This window comes from Varanus komodoensis, unplaced genomic scaffold (genome assembly GCF_004798865.1).
Source record: "Varanus komodoensis strain SLA01 unplaced genomic scaffold, ASM479886v1 scaffold41, whole genome shotgun sequence".
Lineage (NCBI taxonomy): Eukaryota > Metazoa > Chordata > Lepidosauria > Squamata > Varanidae > Varanus > Varanus komodoensis.
Window position 1 is genome coordinate 4285247 of NW_025335954.1, and position 14537 is coordinate 4299783.

At 41.2% G+C, this 14537-nt stretch overlaps 2 protein-coding genes across 8 annotated transcripts in view; one reads left to right on the forward strand and one right to left on the reverse strand.

Annotated features, from left to right (window-relative positions):
* CBX5 (chromobox 5) overlaps positions 1-3710 on the reverse strand; it is a 55411-nt gene extending 51701 nt beyond the window's left edge. Inside the window, exon 1 of one of the 3 annotated variants that reach the window (XM_044443269.1) lies at positions 3612-3710. The gene's annotated coding sequence lies outside the window, so the exon portion shown is untranslated. Of the gene's footprint in view, positions 1-3365; positions 3477-3611 lie in introns of those variants that run through there. The other 2 variants (XM_044443268.1, XM_044443267.1) reach the window with 2 other exon arrangements.
* A 422-nt stretch (positions 3711-4132) lies between these two features.
* Positions 4133-14029, forward strand: HNRNPA1 (heterogeneous nuclear ribonucleoprotein A1). Of its 5 annotated transcripts, XR_006415991.1 has the most exons (13): positions 4133-4230; positions 4325-4363; positions 5575-5691; positions 6006-6152; positions 7295-7505; positions 7597-7689; positions 7768-7860; positions 8320-8406; positions 8782-8892; positions 10171-10299; positions 10614-10676; positions 13561-13646; positions 13905-14029. XR_006415991.1 is itself a non-coding variant. In XM_044443264.1 (12 exons), the coding sequence occupies exons 1-11, from the start codon at positions 4216-4218 to the stop codon at positions 10667-10669; spliced, it is 1098 nt and encodes a 365-aa protein (XP_044299199.1). In that variant the 5' UTR covers positions 4133-4215; the 3' UTR covers positions 10670-10676; positions 13561-13781. The 5 variants fall into 5 exon arrangements, 3 of the variants coding, with proteins under 3 accessions (XP_044299199.1, XP_044299198.1, XP_044299200.1); XM_044443264.1 differs by lacking the exon at positions 13905-14029 and having other exon boundaries at positions 13561-13781; XM_044443263.1 differs by lacking the exons at positions 13561-13646; positions 13905-14029 and adding an exon at positions 10907-11231.
* The last annotated feature ends 508 nt before the right edge of the window (positions 14030-14537 follow it).

Below are 14537 nucleotides of genomic sequence, written 5' to 3' on the forward strand. Positions count from 1 at the left end.
AAGGTAAGCCATGGGGGGGGGGGATGTGAAATTAAGTGTTGTGGATTATATGATGGCCTTATTTACACATCACTGTAACCCAGGAATCCTTTTATGAATGAACAAGGTGTGTTAATGTATTCAGTCCATTCATTCCTGTTTTGTTCCTTGTAAGCAGGCAAATAAAGTAAATAAAGTAAAGAGTTCGGTGTGGTTTTTCAAGTGTGGTTTTTCAACCTAGGATTGTGTTTTCTTACAATCCTAGTTTGGTGCAAAAACAAAAAACAAAAAAACCCCCAAAAAACTCCTGGGTTTGGGGTAAAGCTGAACTCCCCCTAGCTGGTGTAAAAGCAGCAGCAGCAGCACAGCAGGAACAAACAGACTGCATGCACTAACACATAGCTCACATACATTGTGGTTTAAGGTAGAAACCCTGGCTTAACCATACATAGTCAATAAGTCATGCATTGTATACATTACTGTACAGTTCCTCCTGAACTCAGGAATTAGCAAACTCATTAAGGTACAAAGATCCACAAGATGCCATGTTGCATTACATTAAGATATTCCACTAGGCCTATACAGATTCTGAACTATTTTGAACACTTGAACTCTTTAACATATTCAGTTCTAGGTGATAAAATGTTATTTTGTCCACTAAGTTCTAAACACCTACAAACAACTCTTAAATTCTGAAATGGGAAGTAACTTCCAGTTTATTCAATATGGTTTTTTTAGTAAATATGCTGATTTTCCCACCTAAGCCAAAAAGACACTTTGCTTAGTATTTTTACATGTGTACAGAGAGAATCAAACAGAAATCTTGTTTTTTGAAGGAGAAATAATTCTGCAGTGCAAAAGGCAAGGTGGATGCATGATCAAAACATTTACTCTACTTCTTTTCAGGTACAGATACCCTTCAGTCCCCTAGTCCAAGCCAGCACCAAATTGCTGTCAATCAAGTGATTGTATAGCAAATAAATAGCTTGCTCTGAGTTCTCCCAACCTTCCTCTAATATTTCTTCATCCAGCTGATATAAACAAGATGTTTGGTACACAAAAACACACTTCCATATGTCAGGCTCTAAATAACCCAACTGTTATTCCTACAAATGCAACACTTGTGTGCAATTTTGTGCTACAGCTCAGCCATGAAAATCCTATACATATATGGGACAATTTCTGGGTTAAGGATGTGATACTTGTGCAGGGTTCCATATAGTCTATTTCATTTAAACCAGCTCCTACATTACTGTGGCTAAGTGCTCATTACTACCTCTTCAGTATCCAAGCTATCAATCAGTTCAAGCTCTATCATTTGGAATTCTACACAGATGCTTCAATTGGGTATGCTCAGAATCCACACATTCAAAGAGGCTTCACTTATTCAGGCCATTAATGATCTTCAGGCAAGCTCAACACTAATGTGGAGTAAGGGTGCAATCCTACTATGTGTATTCAGGCAGGAAAACTTGTCCTAGAGCTGCTAGCATTTTCACACCATCCATGGCCACTAGGGAACCACAGGAATTGTAGGATTCAATCTAAACATACAAATAATTTTTCTCTGAATGACACTTCTCTCTCTCTGACCATCTAGCAGTGGGAGAATGAAGGTGAATCATGGTGTTCTACAGAGGATAACCAGCAATAGTTCTTCTTCATGGAGGAATATCATAACACATATGCAACATGATCTTCATTCCCTTTCCTTACAGGATCAGATAGATCCTTTTTATAAACATAAAACTGAGGTATCTGAGCCACTTTACAAAGCTTACTGTTAATAGCAACCCCAAACAGTTGCATTATTATACTTACTGCTGCTCCAGATCTATGTATTGTGCTACATAAAAGGTATTTTAGAAAGCAGCATATTTATCTGAAATTACATTCCTCATTCTTTACCATTTTATGCATGAAGATAGCTTTCTTAGCTTATTGCAAAATAATTCAAGAACGAGGGCAAAATAAAGTGAATATGAAAACTTCACTCTCCTAGTAAGAGTAAAGTAAGGCTTTATTTTATAAGATATATTTAAACAAAAACAATTTTTTTTCAAAAGAAGAAAAAAAAAACAAAGTATCCATTTTTATCCCACCATTGTAAGATTAGGGATGTAATTATATGTGAATAATGCAATGTACTTCAGAACATTCAGAACCAATTCTACCACAGAATATTTCTCCACAGCCTCATTCCCTTATAATTTTTTAAAGATTAACAGTGACAATGTAGTTCACAGAACAGCTAAGATGACAGACTAGACTTAAAAAAAAATTGCATCTTGGATCCACTTCTCAATTCAACCCATTCCCAAAGTAAAGCAACCACAACAGGACAAGACCAGATATTACAAACAGTACAAATGGCAGCAGTTTCTTTTATGCCACTTGATTGATTCTAGACTTTAATTCACTCCACATCCGAGAAACCCCAAATCTTTCTGTGCTAGATAAAGGATGAGCACCTTGTAGGCTAGAAAGCATGCCATTAAGGGTTTGACTTCACGGGAGCTTCTCGGATTCCTGGTGTTAAACCTTTGGAAGCCAAATGGCCGGACGTGATTTGTTAGCACTACGCAAACGCCTGAAAAGCGATAAACATATAGATGCAGGAGAGGATTCGCAAGCCCAGCAAAGTCTCATGGCTGGCTAGGGGGCCAATTCTGCGAAGGAGTGAGTTCTGCTGCAGAAACCTGCTGCTGCACCCAACCTGCACAAGCAACGGATTAGGAAGACACAGAAGTGTCACTTATACGTGAGGAACTCCCACTAAGGTTTTCTCCAGGGTCCATGGACTGACTTAAGGAGGACCCATAAATATTGGGCTATATGAGGAACTTTCGTTATAATGCCTGGAAGAGCATAAGGTTGTGAAGAATGAATGGGAAAAGCACACGAGATTAGAACAATATGGGCAATATCTCGCGGGGTCACGGAGGAGGAAGAGACTCAGGGCGGGAATGGGTTACGCTCCCTGCATGCGCGGCACTCCTAGCGCCCTCCATCCCCGAAAGACTTCATACCTAGAGTGTTAGTTGCCGCGTATCCAGTCATTGGCTAGCTCACGCGTCAGTCAATCAGATTTAGACTCCCCCACCCCCAAAAAGCAACCGCAGCTTTCCCGTTGGTTAAAACGTCTGCTACTCCACGTTCTGGACTTCAACATACTAGCGCTCCAACTGCCTCAACCCTTCGACCCATCGGACTGTCACTCAGCACGCAGGGCCCCGCCCAAGGCACAAGCCCCGCCCCTCTTCCAACGGTACCTCACGGCTCAGTCCGTCAGGCTCCCAATCACGCCGAGACCACGCCCCCTCCCTCGGAATCACAGGCTCTCGTTAACGCGCCACCCGCGAAGACTGTTTTCCGTGATTGCTCACCTGGGGAAAGTAACGGCTCGGTACGAAACCAACTTCCCCCTCCCTGGTTTGTAACCCTTCACAGCCGCCGCTTCTGCGCAACGCCCGCCAAAACAGCTTCCTAGTGCGCACGCGCTGGCCCCTCCGCCCCCTTCCTAGCTTCACTGCGCTGGCGTGAAGCGCGCGCGCCTCTCCATTCTCTTCCCCCGCCACCACCACAGATGCAACACTTTAGGACGCATGCGCGGATTGTATGGCACGGCTCACCGTGTACACCTGCCTCGAAGCAAGTTTTATATATTAAATGGCTTTTTCACCCCTTCTACTCTCGCTCGCGCCTTCACCATCTCTTGGAAGAATAAACTTCTAACCACCAACATAAAAACGTTTAGAAAAACCAACTTATTTCCCGCCTCTATTAGAGTGAATGAAGCGCAAACCAGCCAACCCCCCGAAAGTATCCGGTTAGATTAGCCAATCATAAGAAATCTGCGTTCCGAATTGCCCAATCAGGAAGAAGATATGCGGCGTTGAAGAACGTCGCCCTGAAATAGGCTATCCGAGAACTGGGTAGGAAAGTGGAGGAGCGACAGAAATGTAACCAATAGCAAGTGAACGGAGGTGGGGATAACGAAGAAAGAAGGGCGTAGTCCCTATCCGATCTTCCAACAGGGGGCAAGCAATAGGACCATAGTCCAATGAGAGGTGAAGAAAGCTATGCGGACGACCAATGAGAATCGACAGGGGTGGGCATTGATAGTGAGGCGACGGCGCTCTGCCGACTCTATTCCTTTTCGTCTCGGCTACGGCGAGCAGTAGCGTCGTTTGCAAGGAAGTGAGGCTAGGCCTTGCTTGTTTTGGTTCTGCTACCATGTCGAAATCTGAGGTAAGATCTCATCATGGGCCCCGTTTTTCTATTTATTATTTTTATCTCAAACCTGTGGCTTGTTTTCGTGGAATTATGTCTCCTTTGCCTTTAGGGTTCGTCTGATTACGGGTGCGATATGTCTCCTAACGCAGTAAGTGACAAAGATAATGCCTTTTTTTCTCCCGCCCTCACTTGAATATCATATTTCTGTTCTGTATCCTGCTTTAGGGCATTTCTTTCTTAGCAGCTTGGGCCTGGGCCTAATCGCTTTCGGCCTACGCATGCGCGCTAGCTTCCGTAGGGCAGGCGCCATCTTTTCTAATGCGTGGCGTTCACAGCTGTTTGTTGCCGCTGCTTGGAATGGCTGCGCTTGCGCTGTGCAGGCGGGTGCGTTTGCGTGGAGCGCGCGCCTGCGCCTTTCCCGCACCATCTTCCATGGCGAGCTATGTGGGGGATGGGATGAAGCGATAGCCACGTGCTCGTCTTCTTTGTCTATGCAGTCTCACTTTTCTCTCGGCACCCTCCTTTTCCTCTCCTCTCCAGCTTTCTCTTGTGAAAGCGGAAAGACAGCGCAATGGATTTTTCGCTTCTTATCCTTGGTCTTTCTGTGTTTGTGAATTGGGGTCTGTAGACAATGAAGGTTTGCTGTGAAACAAGACTTTCCGCGCTAAGGCTGCTCCCCGGTTAGTCACATCGGACTTAAATAATTTGCACTGGTAAAGAGCAACTTTGGAGTAAGATCATTGTAGACTTATATAAAATACTGTCATTGTACTTGGATAGTGTTACCTTTCACTGATTATTTTTAATGCCCTGTGTTAGCTAGTTTCCTTAGCTACGATGTGTCACTGAAGCAACTATCTGGTTCGAAGTGTTGAAGCAGATAAGGATATTGCTCCCTCAGTTACAGTTTCCCTTAGCAGAACTCGTAAACTGAAGTATAAAATTAAGATGCGGAAAGCAGCATATTTGATGCATTTCTGTTTATACACTATAACAAAATGTTGTGATATTAAAAGGAGTTGTAGTCCTCCAGTGTAGGACTAAATAGGGAACCTGAAGTGCAGGTGCTTTTAAGCAACAATTTCATGTAATTAATACGGGGGTAGGTGGCTACCAAAGTGGTACCCAATTGCTGCAAAGTTGTTCTATTTTATTTAAGATGATAGCAAGCAAAGTATGAAACACGCCATTTATGTTAAATAAATGTAATATCTGATAAACGTTTCATAAATGGAATATCCAATAATGCTAGTGCAATGAGAGCTGGCCTTGTTTCTTTTAAGGAATAGTTGGGTGGGTGTGTCCTGCAAATGTCACATAGGTACCTTCCTGGTTTTACCATCACTGCTCTTCTTCTAGTCCCCCAAGGAACCTGAACAGCTGCGCAAACTATTTATTGGTGGCCTCAGTTTTGAGACAACAGATGAGAGCCTTCGCAATCATTTTGAGCAATGGGGCACACTTACAGACTGTGTGGTGAGTGGGTATATAACCTTTTATTTTGAGGGACTATATCCTATTTAGTGCTGAATATGATAATAAGTATTTGAAGATGAATAACCAGAGTACCTGAAAAAAGAGGAACAGAGAGTGATTAGCAAGCATGGTGAAGTGTTTGATTTAATGTGCTAATCCTCCTTTTTGCTCTTGGCTCAGAGAATAGTGATACATTGAATAGAACTCTTCATTGGTTTGACTGAGAGCTGTTGTAAGACATCTCCAGGCAGTTCAACTAGCTGCCTATGTTCACTAAAGCCAAAACATGTGCTCACTTTGATGGTTTGTCCTAGGTGATGAGAGACCCAAACACCAAGCGCTCCAGGGGCTTTGGATTTGTCACTTACTCAACAGTGGAAGAGGTCGATGCTGCCATGAATGCTAGGCCACACAAAGTTGATGGTAGAGTTGTTGAACCAAAGAGAGCTGTATCTAGAGAGGTAAAAACTGCTTTTGGTTGCACAGATGACATTTAGAGAAGTTAGCCAGAGCAGTGTGCTTGTGTGCATGGTGCTGAAGGCTAAAACATACCTGTGTATAGGTATAGTCCGTGTTCACTGTTTTGATGTAGTGATGTATCATGGTGAATTGGGACACATACAAACCACTTCCTGTTCCTATTAGAAACTCTCATAATTGAGTATTGCTAATGCAAACAGGCATATTATACCTATGCTTCTATTTATCTGCAATTTGTGTAATAATCAGTACACAATTTTTTGCTGGATGTCACCATTTACAAGGCCTCTGTCTTGGGCTGATAATATATTTGGCATCTTTTCTTAAGGAAATTTATGATAGGTTTTGTTTCAGTATTAATCCTTTTCTCCCCAGTAAGTTTTAGAATCCGCTGATTCTGCTGTGTCTTTTACATTTATTATAAAAGTGTTACAAAGTTATTTTGCTAAATCTTTTGAACTGAGGTTTATGTCAGAATAGATACATAATTGTGAAAGTGTAAAGTCCCTGAGTTCCATGGAGCATATTCCTTTGGCATATTTAGAATTGTGGCCTTCATGAAGATTTACAGCCTTCATTACAGATTTACAAGACTTTGGCTTATTGCAGCACACACTTTGTATGGTATCCTTGTCCAGTTGAGATAGCTGCCAAGCAGTAGTAAAGAAAGTGAACAGTATCTTAGGACACAGTCCAACCTGGATGCTTGTAACTCTCCAAACAGGCAGAAAGATTGCAGGGGCGGAAATGCTTCCACATTCCTATCCTACACAATATTTAAGATGGCCAATTTCAGCTGTCTAAAGGGGTCACCTCAGAATGTACAGAAAGGAGATTGAGGTGCCACCAAGATAGGTCATATCTTGAAATGCTAGTCTCCTTCCTTGAAATGCTAGTCTGTCTCTGATGTAATTCTTGTAACTTTGGAAATGTGACTGCTATGGTTCTTTTTTTCACTAACTATCAGAGCTCCAGTCCTAGCTGTAAGGTCAGAGCATTTTCTGACTTCAAACCTTGAAATCTTGTGCCTGTCCAGACCCTGTCTAGCAGCCAGGATTACTTTGTTACTGAGACAGAAGCAGTCATACAGGTCTAACAGCGTATCTATCCTATCTCACTGTAGGACTCTCAAAGGCCTGGAGCCCACTTGACAGTGAAGAAAATATTTGTTGGGGGAATTAAAGAAGACACAGAGGAGCACCACCTGAGGGACTACTTTGAACAGTATGGCAAAATTGAAGTTATAGAAATAATGACTGACCGTAGCAGTGGCAAGAAGAGGGGGTTTGCTTTTGTTACTTTCGATGATCACGATTCTGTGGACAAGATTGTCAGTAAGTCTATTAGTTCTTAACCACATCAAATAAAGTATTTGTGATTATCAGTTACAAAGGAATTGATTACATTTTAATCTTCTGTTTTTAGTTCAGAAATACCATACTGTGAATGGACATAACTGTGAAGTCAGAAAAGCTTTATCAAAGCAAGAAATGGCCAGTGCTTCTTCCAGCCAAAGAGGTGAGTTTTCAGTGATTGGGTCAGAGTAAGGTTACACTAGTGATGCTTTTCAGTAGTGCTGATTGTTGTTCTTGTTAGGTCGCAGTAGTTCTGGTAGCTTTGGAAGTGGCCGTGGAGGTGGATTTGGTGGTGGAGACAGCTTCAACCGTGGCAGCAATTTTAGTGGCCGTGGTAAGTACTTTCGCTGATTTTATTTTAAAGATTTGATTAACTTAAGATCTAATTCATCAAAAGAGTCCTAAGAAGTTCTGACTTATACCTTGTAGATTATGTATTACTAGGATTAAGAGTGTCCCCTCCATTCTTGAGCTTAATAAGCTGGGAGACAAATCTCCTTTCAGTGTTGTTAATTCTCTTTCCCTTTAATTCTGAAGAAAGAGGTAGATAACTTGTTCCAGCTGCTTCCATTGCTATACTAGGAGAGTCCAGGGAGAAATTGCTGAACAAGGCAGGAATCCTTTTGGAACGAAAAGCTAGATATTAGCCCATTTTGTAACAATTTTTGTCTTGTATATTGCCTTGAAGTAAGACAGTTTAAATTTTAATCATTTAGCTGGAGTTGTTAGAATTCATCATGCAAGCTCATATTTGAAAAAAAAAATATGTTAACAGGTGTCTGGTTTTTCTCAGGTGGGTTTAGCAGTCGCAGTAGTGGCGGAGGTGGCAGTGGTGGCTATGGAGGTAGTGGAGATGGCTATAATGGATTTGGCAATGATGGTAAGATCATATTGGCTCTTGTGACTTTCAGTCTCATTTGTAACTGCCTTTAAGGATGCAGGCCCTTCCAAAATGGCTTACAAATACAAATGCAATTTAAACCATAACATCCAGACATAAGAAATATTGGGATTATTTCCTCACTTAAGTTTGTGGGTTTGGGGGTTGACAGTCCCACTGGAATAAACTCGGATATCTTTGCTGTGCTGTGCTGTTTTATCCTCCATGATTCCTTCCCTTTCAAGAAATTGACCATAGCACTTTGTACTTTCCAAATTCTTTCAAGGTTATTTATTTACACTGGGGTGTGTGTATTTGCCTTCTGTGAGCAATGTTATGATCCTGTAACTAGATTGTGTCCTGCCCATCCTATAGGTTATGGAGGTAGTGGCCCTGGTTACTCTGGAGGAAGCAGGGGTTATGGCAGCAGTAGCAGCTATGATGGCTATAACAATGGAGGTGGCAGTTTTGGTGGTGGCAGTGGCGGTAAGTGACCTATTGATATCAATCAATATCAATCAAGTGACCTATTGATGTCAGTAGTGTGCTAAAATCCAGTACAAAATGTGGGAAATTAGGGATGCAGACTTTGTTAGGTGAGCCTTTTATTAATGTAGTTTTCTTTATTGATTATATTCTGGGTTCTCATCTCTTCAAGGAGCAAATACTTTGTAAAAATTGTGGGAAGGAAGTCATTCATGCCAGGGAATGAGATGTTGGATCTAATTTGAACAGTTTTGTTAACTGTTAAATTGTCATCTGGCACCACTGAATCACAACCTTAAAAAGTTTAGGCACATTCATTTTTCAAGCTGATTTGCCTAAGATAAGTTATATAAAAGTAGTTCCAGGGCTTTATCTGTTTAAAATACAGCAGGACCTCTTCCCCCCTCGCCATCCTGCTGACTTGGTTAGCACATTTTCAGTTAACCGCAGTTGACCTCAACCCAAAAGAGAAGCCGTAAAGTGCCAAAAGCAAGTCTTAAAGTGCTGAGGTAAGCATGAATGACTTTGGGAAAGAGAAATTTATATAGTTCAAGTTTGAGTATGTAGCAGGGGTTACTCAGTGGAACAGCCACATACAGTAAATGTCAGGTGTGGGGAGAGCTGCAAGTGGCAAAATAATTTCAAAGAGCTGCATGGAGCTTGTGAGCCTTGATTTGGCCACCCTGGTGTATAATTTATTAAGTTTATTTTGTGGCTGTTTATTTTGTGTGCTTATTGCACTGTATAATGCTATTACCCATGGTTTCAGGCATCCACTGAGGGGCTTGGAACCAATCTGCACGGATATGGGGGTCCTGCTGTATTGCATGCAGAGATAAGCTTTCAAATAGCCATTTAGGAGTTCTAAAGGAATGTTCTTTTAGCCTTAAGTAAAAGCCTGCTGAAATCTTTTAAGATCAATACAGGAAAACAACCTGAGAACTTGTAATTAGGAACCTGTGACCTAATTTTGGAATCTTGGTTCTATCAGCTCTAGCCAGCATGAACATTTTTTGTCTCAGAACATCACACGTGCAGTGATTTGAAGAATAGGGTGGACGCAGTAATTCTGCAGTTTATGAGAAGTTGCAGAGAGAAAAGTCCATTGGTAACTATATTAACTAATGCATTTATATGAGAGTTTGCAGTTGATACTGGACATAATGGGAAAAGAATGAATAATTGCTTCTAGTTTGGTAAATGCAAGAGTACCAACTCTTGAAAGGAGTTTTGTCAGAGATCCCTGTGTTAATTAATGGCCAACTTTGTTCTACCCAGGAAGTAACTTTGGAGGTGGTGGAAATTACAATGACTTTGGCAGTTACAACAGTCAGTCTTCAAACTTTGGACCCATGAAAGGAGGAAATTTTGGAGGCAGAAGCTCTGGTCCTTATGGTGGTAGTGGTGGTAAGCATCTTAAATGAGGCAGTGGCTGGTGAATGGAGAAGCTGGGCCATATCAATTCCAGATTTCATCCTTGATCTATTATTAGGCATGGAAAACTTTGTCTCTGTTGATCTAATAATACTTGAGGATAGCAGCTATGACTGTTAAGGCATGCACTGATCTCCCCCAGCTTCGTGGGTGTTTGTGTGTCTGACAGTCCACCCTCCTTCCCCATTAAACTATATCTTCCTTGTTTTGGTTTCTTCCTGCTTAAAAGATCGAACACTTGGCTCTTTAGCTTCTTACTTCTGAAAACTGAACCCTTGTTCTTCCAGGTGGCTATGGTGGCTCTGGTAGTGGCAGTAGCTATGGTGGTGGAAGACGGTTTTAATTCCTAGGTAAGAATTTCCCTTTTAACTGAGGGATAAATATACAGTGCTAATGAATTGTAACAATAACTTTTAATGTAGCTGAGCAAGTTGCAGTAGTTTAAGCATACTTGGACTAAAATGCAGATATTAAAGCTAATATATGGATTGGCAGTCGGTGGGAACAAACTTGCTATTGGATTGTAGCCTTGAGTCTAAATGTGTTTAGATTAACAACTTTATTCCATATTATTCAACAGGAATCAAAGCTTTAGCAGGAGAGGAGAGCCAGAGAAGTGACAGGGAAGCTACAGGTTACCACAGTTGTGAACTCAGCCAAACACAGTTGTGGCAGGGTAGAACTGCCTCATGAAGACATGTGTTAGACAAGCGCTTGTTTGCAAACATCAGAACTGTATTTGTGACTAACTGTATAACAGGATATTTTAGTTCTTGTGTTATGTGGAAAGTGCAAAGCATTCCGACAAGGGTTTTTATGTAGATTATTTTTTCCACACCCATGCTGTTGATTGCTAACTGTAATGGACTGATCATGACGCTGAATAAATGTGTCTCGTTTTTTAATGTGCTGTGTAAAGTTAGTTTACTGTAAGTTAATATGTATTGGTTTTAGCTGCATGGTTGGTGTGCAGGCTTAGCTTAAAGGGTGCTATTCCCAAAAACTTTTATATACTGAATTAAAGACCAATCACAAGGCTGTCAACACTTGCAAGCTAGTACAGCAGGCAATACGTGCTACTGTCAGCTTGAAATGACTTCTGAGATAATTGGCAACTAAACATTTACAGAGATCTGCTGTAAACCTTGCTTGTGTAGACAGCTGTAGACATGCAAATCCAGTTGGTTCTGTGTTGCTGTGGATGTGGTACCAATAACACCCTTGCAAGGGAAGCTTTATCTGCAGAAATAAGAGGGTCAGTCAATTGACTTCCATGGTTTGGGATCTCAGTACTGGGAGAACAAACGCCATTCCACATGGCTTGCTTTCACAGTCTTGCTTTTGTAATAGTGATAATTGGGACTTGAACATTGAAAAGCCTCTAGACATGCAACTTCTCATCCACTGTCAGCAGATTGTTTAAGATTGGTCCCAGAAATGTTATCACTTGCCAAAACTAATAAGGCATGCCCAGAGCACCCCAGTTAAAGGGGATAGGGTGGGGGATTTAAAAAGATATTAGAGCTGATTATATACGCTAAATGTAATAGGGAGCAATCCACAGAACTGAATTGATGTACATTGGGCAAATCTTACAAAAAGCCATGGTTCTGGGATAAGACTACACCTTGATCCCCGTTTTCAAGGGTAGATAATGTTTTACACTGAGAAGATTTCAACACCTAAGGAAGAAAGGCTGAATCTTCTCACAGAATTGATAAAGCAAAGTTAGTTTTTCAGCATTGAAGGTGCCATAACTATGCCAGCGTTACTTAAGGTACTCTATTATTCCTTCTGAGCCCTTTTTTGTCATCTCAGTGAGTGAACCAAAGAAAGTTCTCCGTACAACTAGTACTCTAGTCACATCTTGAAACTTTAAAACATGGAGAGGTTATGCCTTTTCATTCTGTGAAGAAGTCCTGGGCATATTTTACCTAGGTGCAGTTCTGCAATAGAGAATGGGCCTCCTGGATACATTCTTTTTTGGCTCTGTTAATTTTCTAGGGTGACTGTCATTTCTGTCCATGAGATAGATCCAGAACTGCACTTAAGTTGGAGGAGGGTGGTGGAGGTGGCAAGGGTGGTATAGTCAATATTTCAATGAGAGCTGAGCGCACCTTAGCCTGAAGTGCCTGATTCTGCCTAATCTTGGAAGCTAAGCAGGTCTAGACCTGGTTGAAATCTGGATGGGTGACTTAAAATGTTGTGAATTGCCCAGGGAGTTTCAGTTATGGGTGGTATAAAAAGAAAAGTAATAATTCCCATCCTGGCTTCTTGTGAAATAGGGCCAGTAATCTATATTTACCATTACAATGATTCATGTATATGGTGCGCATGTGTATATACATATATATTTAACTTGCTTCTGACTGGTGAATGGCTTAATTTAGAATGCAAAATTAATAGTCCTCATGGGTTTTTACGTGGCTGAGTTTGCAATAGCAGGTGGATCCTTATTCTATTGAGGGAGACAAGACCTCAGGATTCATGAAGTAATACTCGTTTTGGCATGGTAGCATTACAACAACAGAGGAGAGCACACCAGGACCTGAAAACTAAGTAGCTTTACAAATCCGGGAGGCATGCAGATGGTTGAGCTACTAGGAACGGCTAGCAAGCATAGCTCCGAATGGCTTCCAGCTCAGACGCTACCACAGCTGAGAGTAGACACGTGTGTTGAGTCGAGTGGACAGATAAGCCAGGTGCAGGCTTCTGCTGACTAGAAGGGAGTGCTCAGTGACCATCGGAAGGAGGCAGACGAGAGTAAGGATCCTTGCTCTTAGGACTAGCAGTCAGACGCAGAAGGAAGGAAAGGTTATATAACTGTACTGGTAGGTAAGAACAGATTTTACTTATGTCCTATACAGTTTGTTTTAATCCTGCTAACTTTCTCAGAAGCTGAGTTTACCTTGTAAATAATAGTTCAACTACTCTTTAAAATGTGCCCAGTGCTGTAATATACAAGCATTAGATGGATAGAAAATACTGATTTGCCTTTTTAAATTGTTTAAAGAGGCTTGAAATGTATTTAATGAAAACACTGCCTCTTATCTCCCTCTTTGTGTGGCCTTGTCAACTTAAAAAGATTTAGCCTAGTACCACAATGCACTGGCTGTGCTGCTGTAAAGGCAGATGACTAATGTGGGGGCGGGGCACTTGCTCAAAGAATCTGTGTTACATGCCATAGAGAACAGTTAACACTGAGTGATTCTTAACACTTATTCCTTTTTATAGGAGAAGAGGAGCTGTCCAGTGCTAAAATGCCCTTGCTCTACGCCTGTGGACTAGGATGTCTTTGGATTGCCGTTTGCTTTTGAAAGGTAAAATCAGACAACCCTGAAGTTGTGGGGAGCAAGGAACAATGAATACCAGAGTAAACAAAAAATAGCACAAGCTCATTTTACAAGTGTAGGGTGGAGTCTTTCTATGACTGTAAGGTTTTAGCAAGTTTGATGGAGAATACAAGGTTGCCACTAACAAAAGGAAATAAGTTTCAATGTGTTCTGTAAGCAAAACAAGTGTCTTAATATCCCAGTGTGATCATAGCATCTTAGTGACTTTCTTTTTTTCTTTTTCAGGATTTCTCAACTTGGCAAACCATAAACCTTTCAGAGAAAGTTAAATGGCTACTGGGTAGCTACATGTATATTCTGTTTATACAACGAGCATTTTTTATATTTGTTAAATAAAGTTTTTGCAATAAGTGGCTTGCCTTTGTGAATATCAAAAGCTTTTGAAGAGTGAGTTTCATACCATTTTTCTGACATAAGTTTCAATTGACATTTGCTATATTAGCTTGACCCTGGCATGGAGAGAACGAGCAAGCTGTTTCAATAACAAACAGACCCTCAAGTATAACTGGAGGGTCTGTTTGTGAACAACCATTTGGGCCCTAAGCTTGTGTCAAAGCTTTATAGCATTAGTCTGATGTTCCAAACCAATTTCATATAAGACAAATTGCAGGATTTTTTTTGAGAGCCTTTAAAAAACTATTCATACCCACTTACTCACTTGTTTCAAGGAAGGCTCTGTTAAAGGGAGGGCCAAATTGAGGCTCAGGAGCTGCATGCAACTCTTAAGTTTATTTTGCAACTTGCCATGCATAGGCACCTGCTTGCAGCTCTCAAACATCTGACTTTTACCATATGTGGCTCTTCCATTGTGCAAGTCTGGCCACCCTTCCTCTGTTAAGTGAGGCATAAAGATAAGTC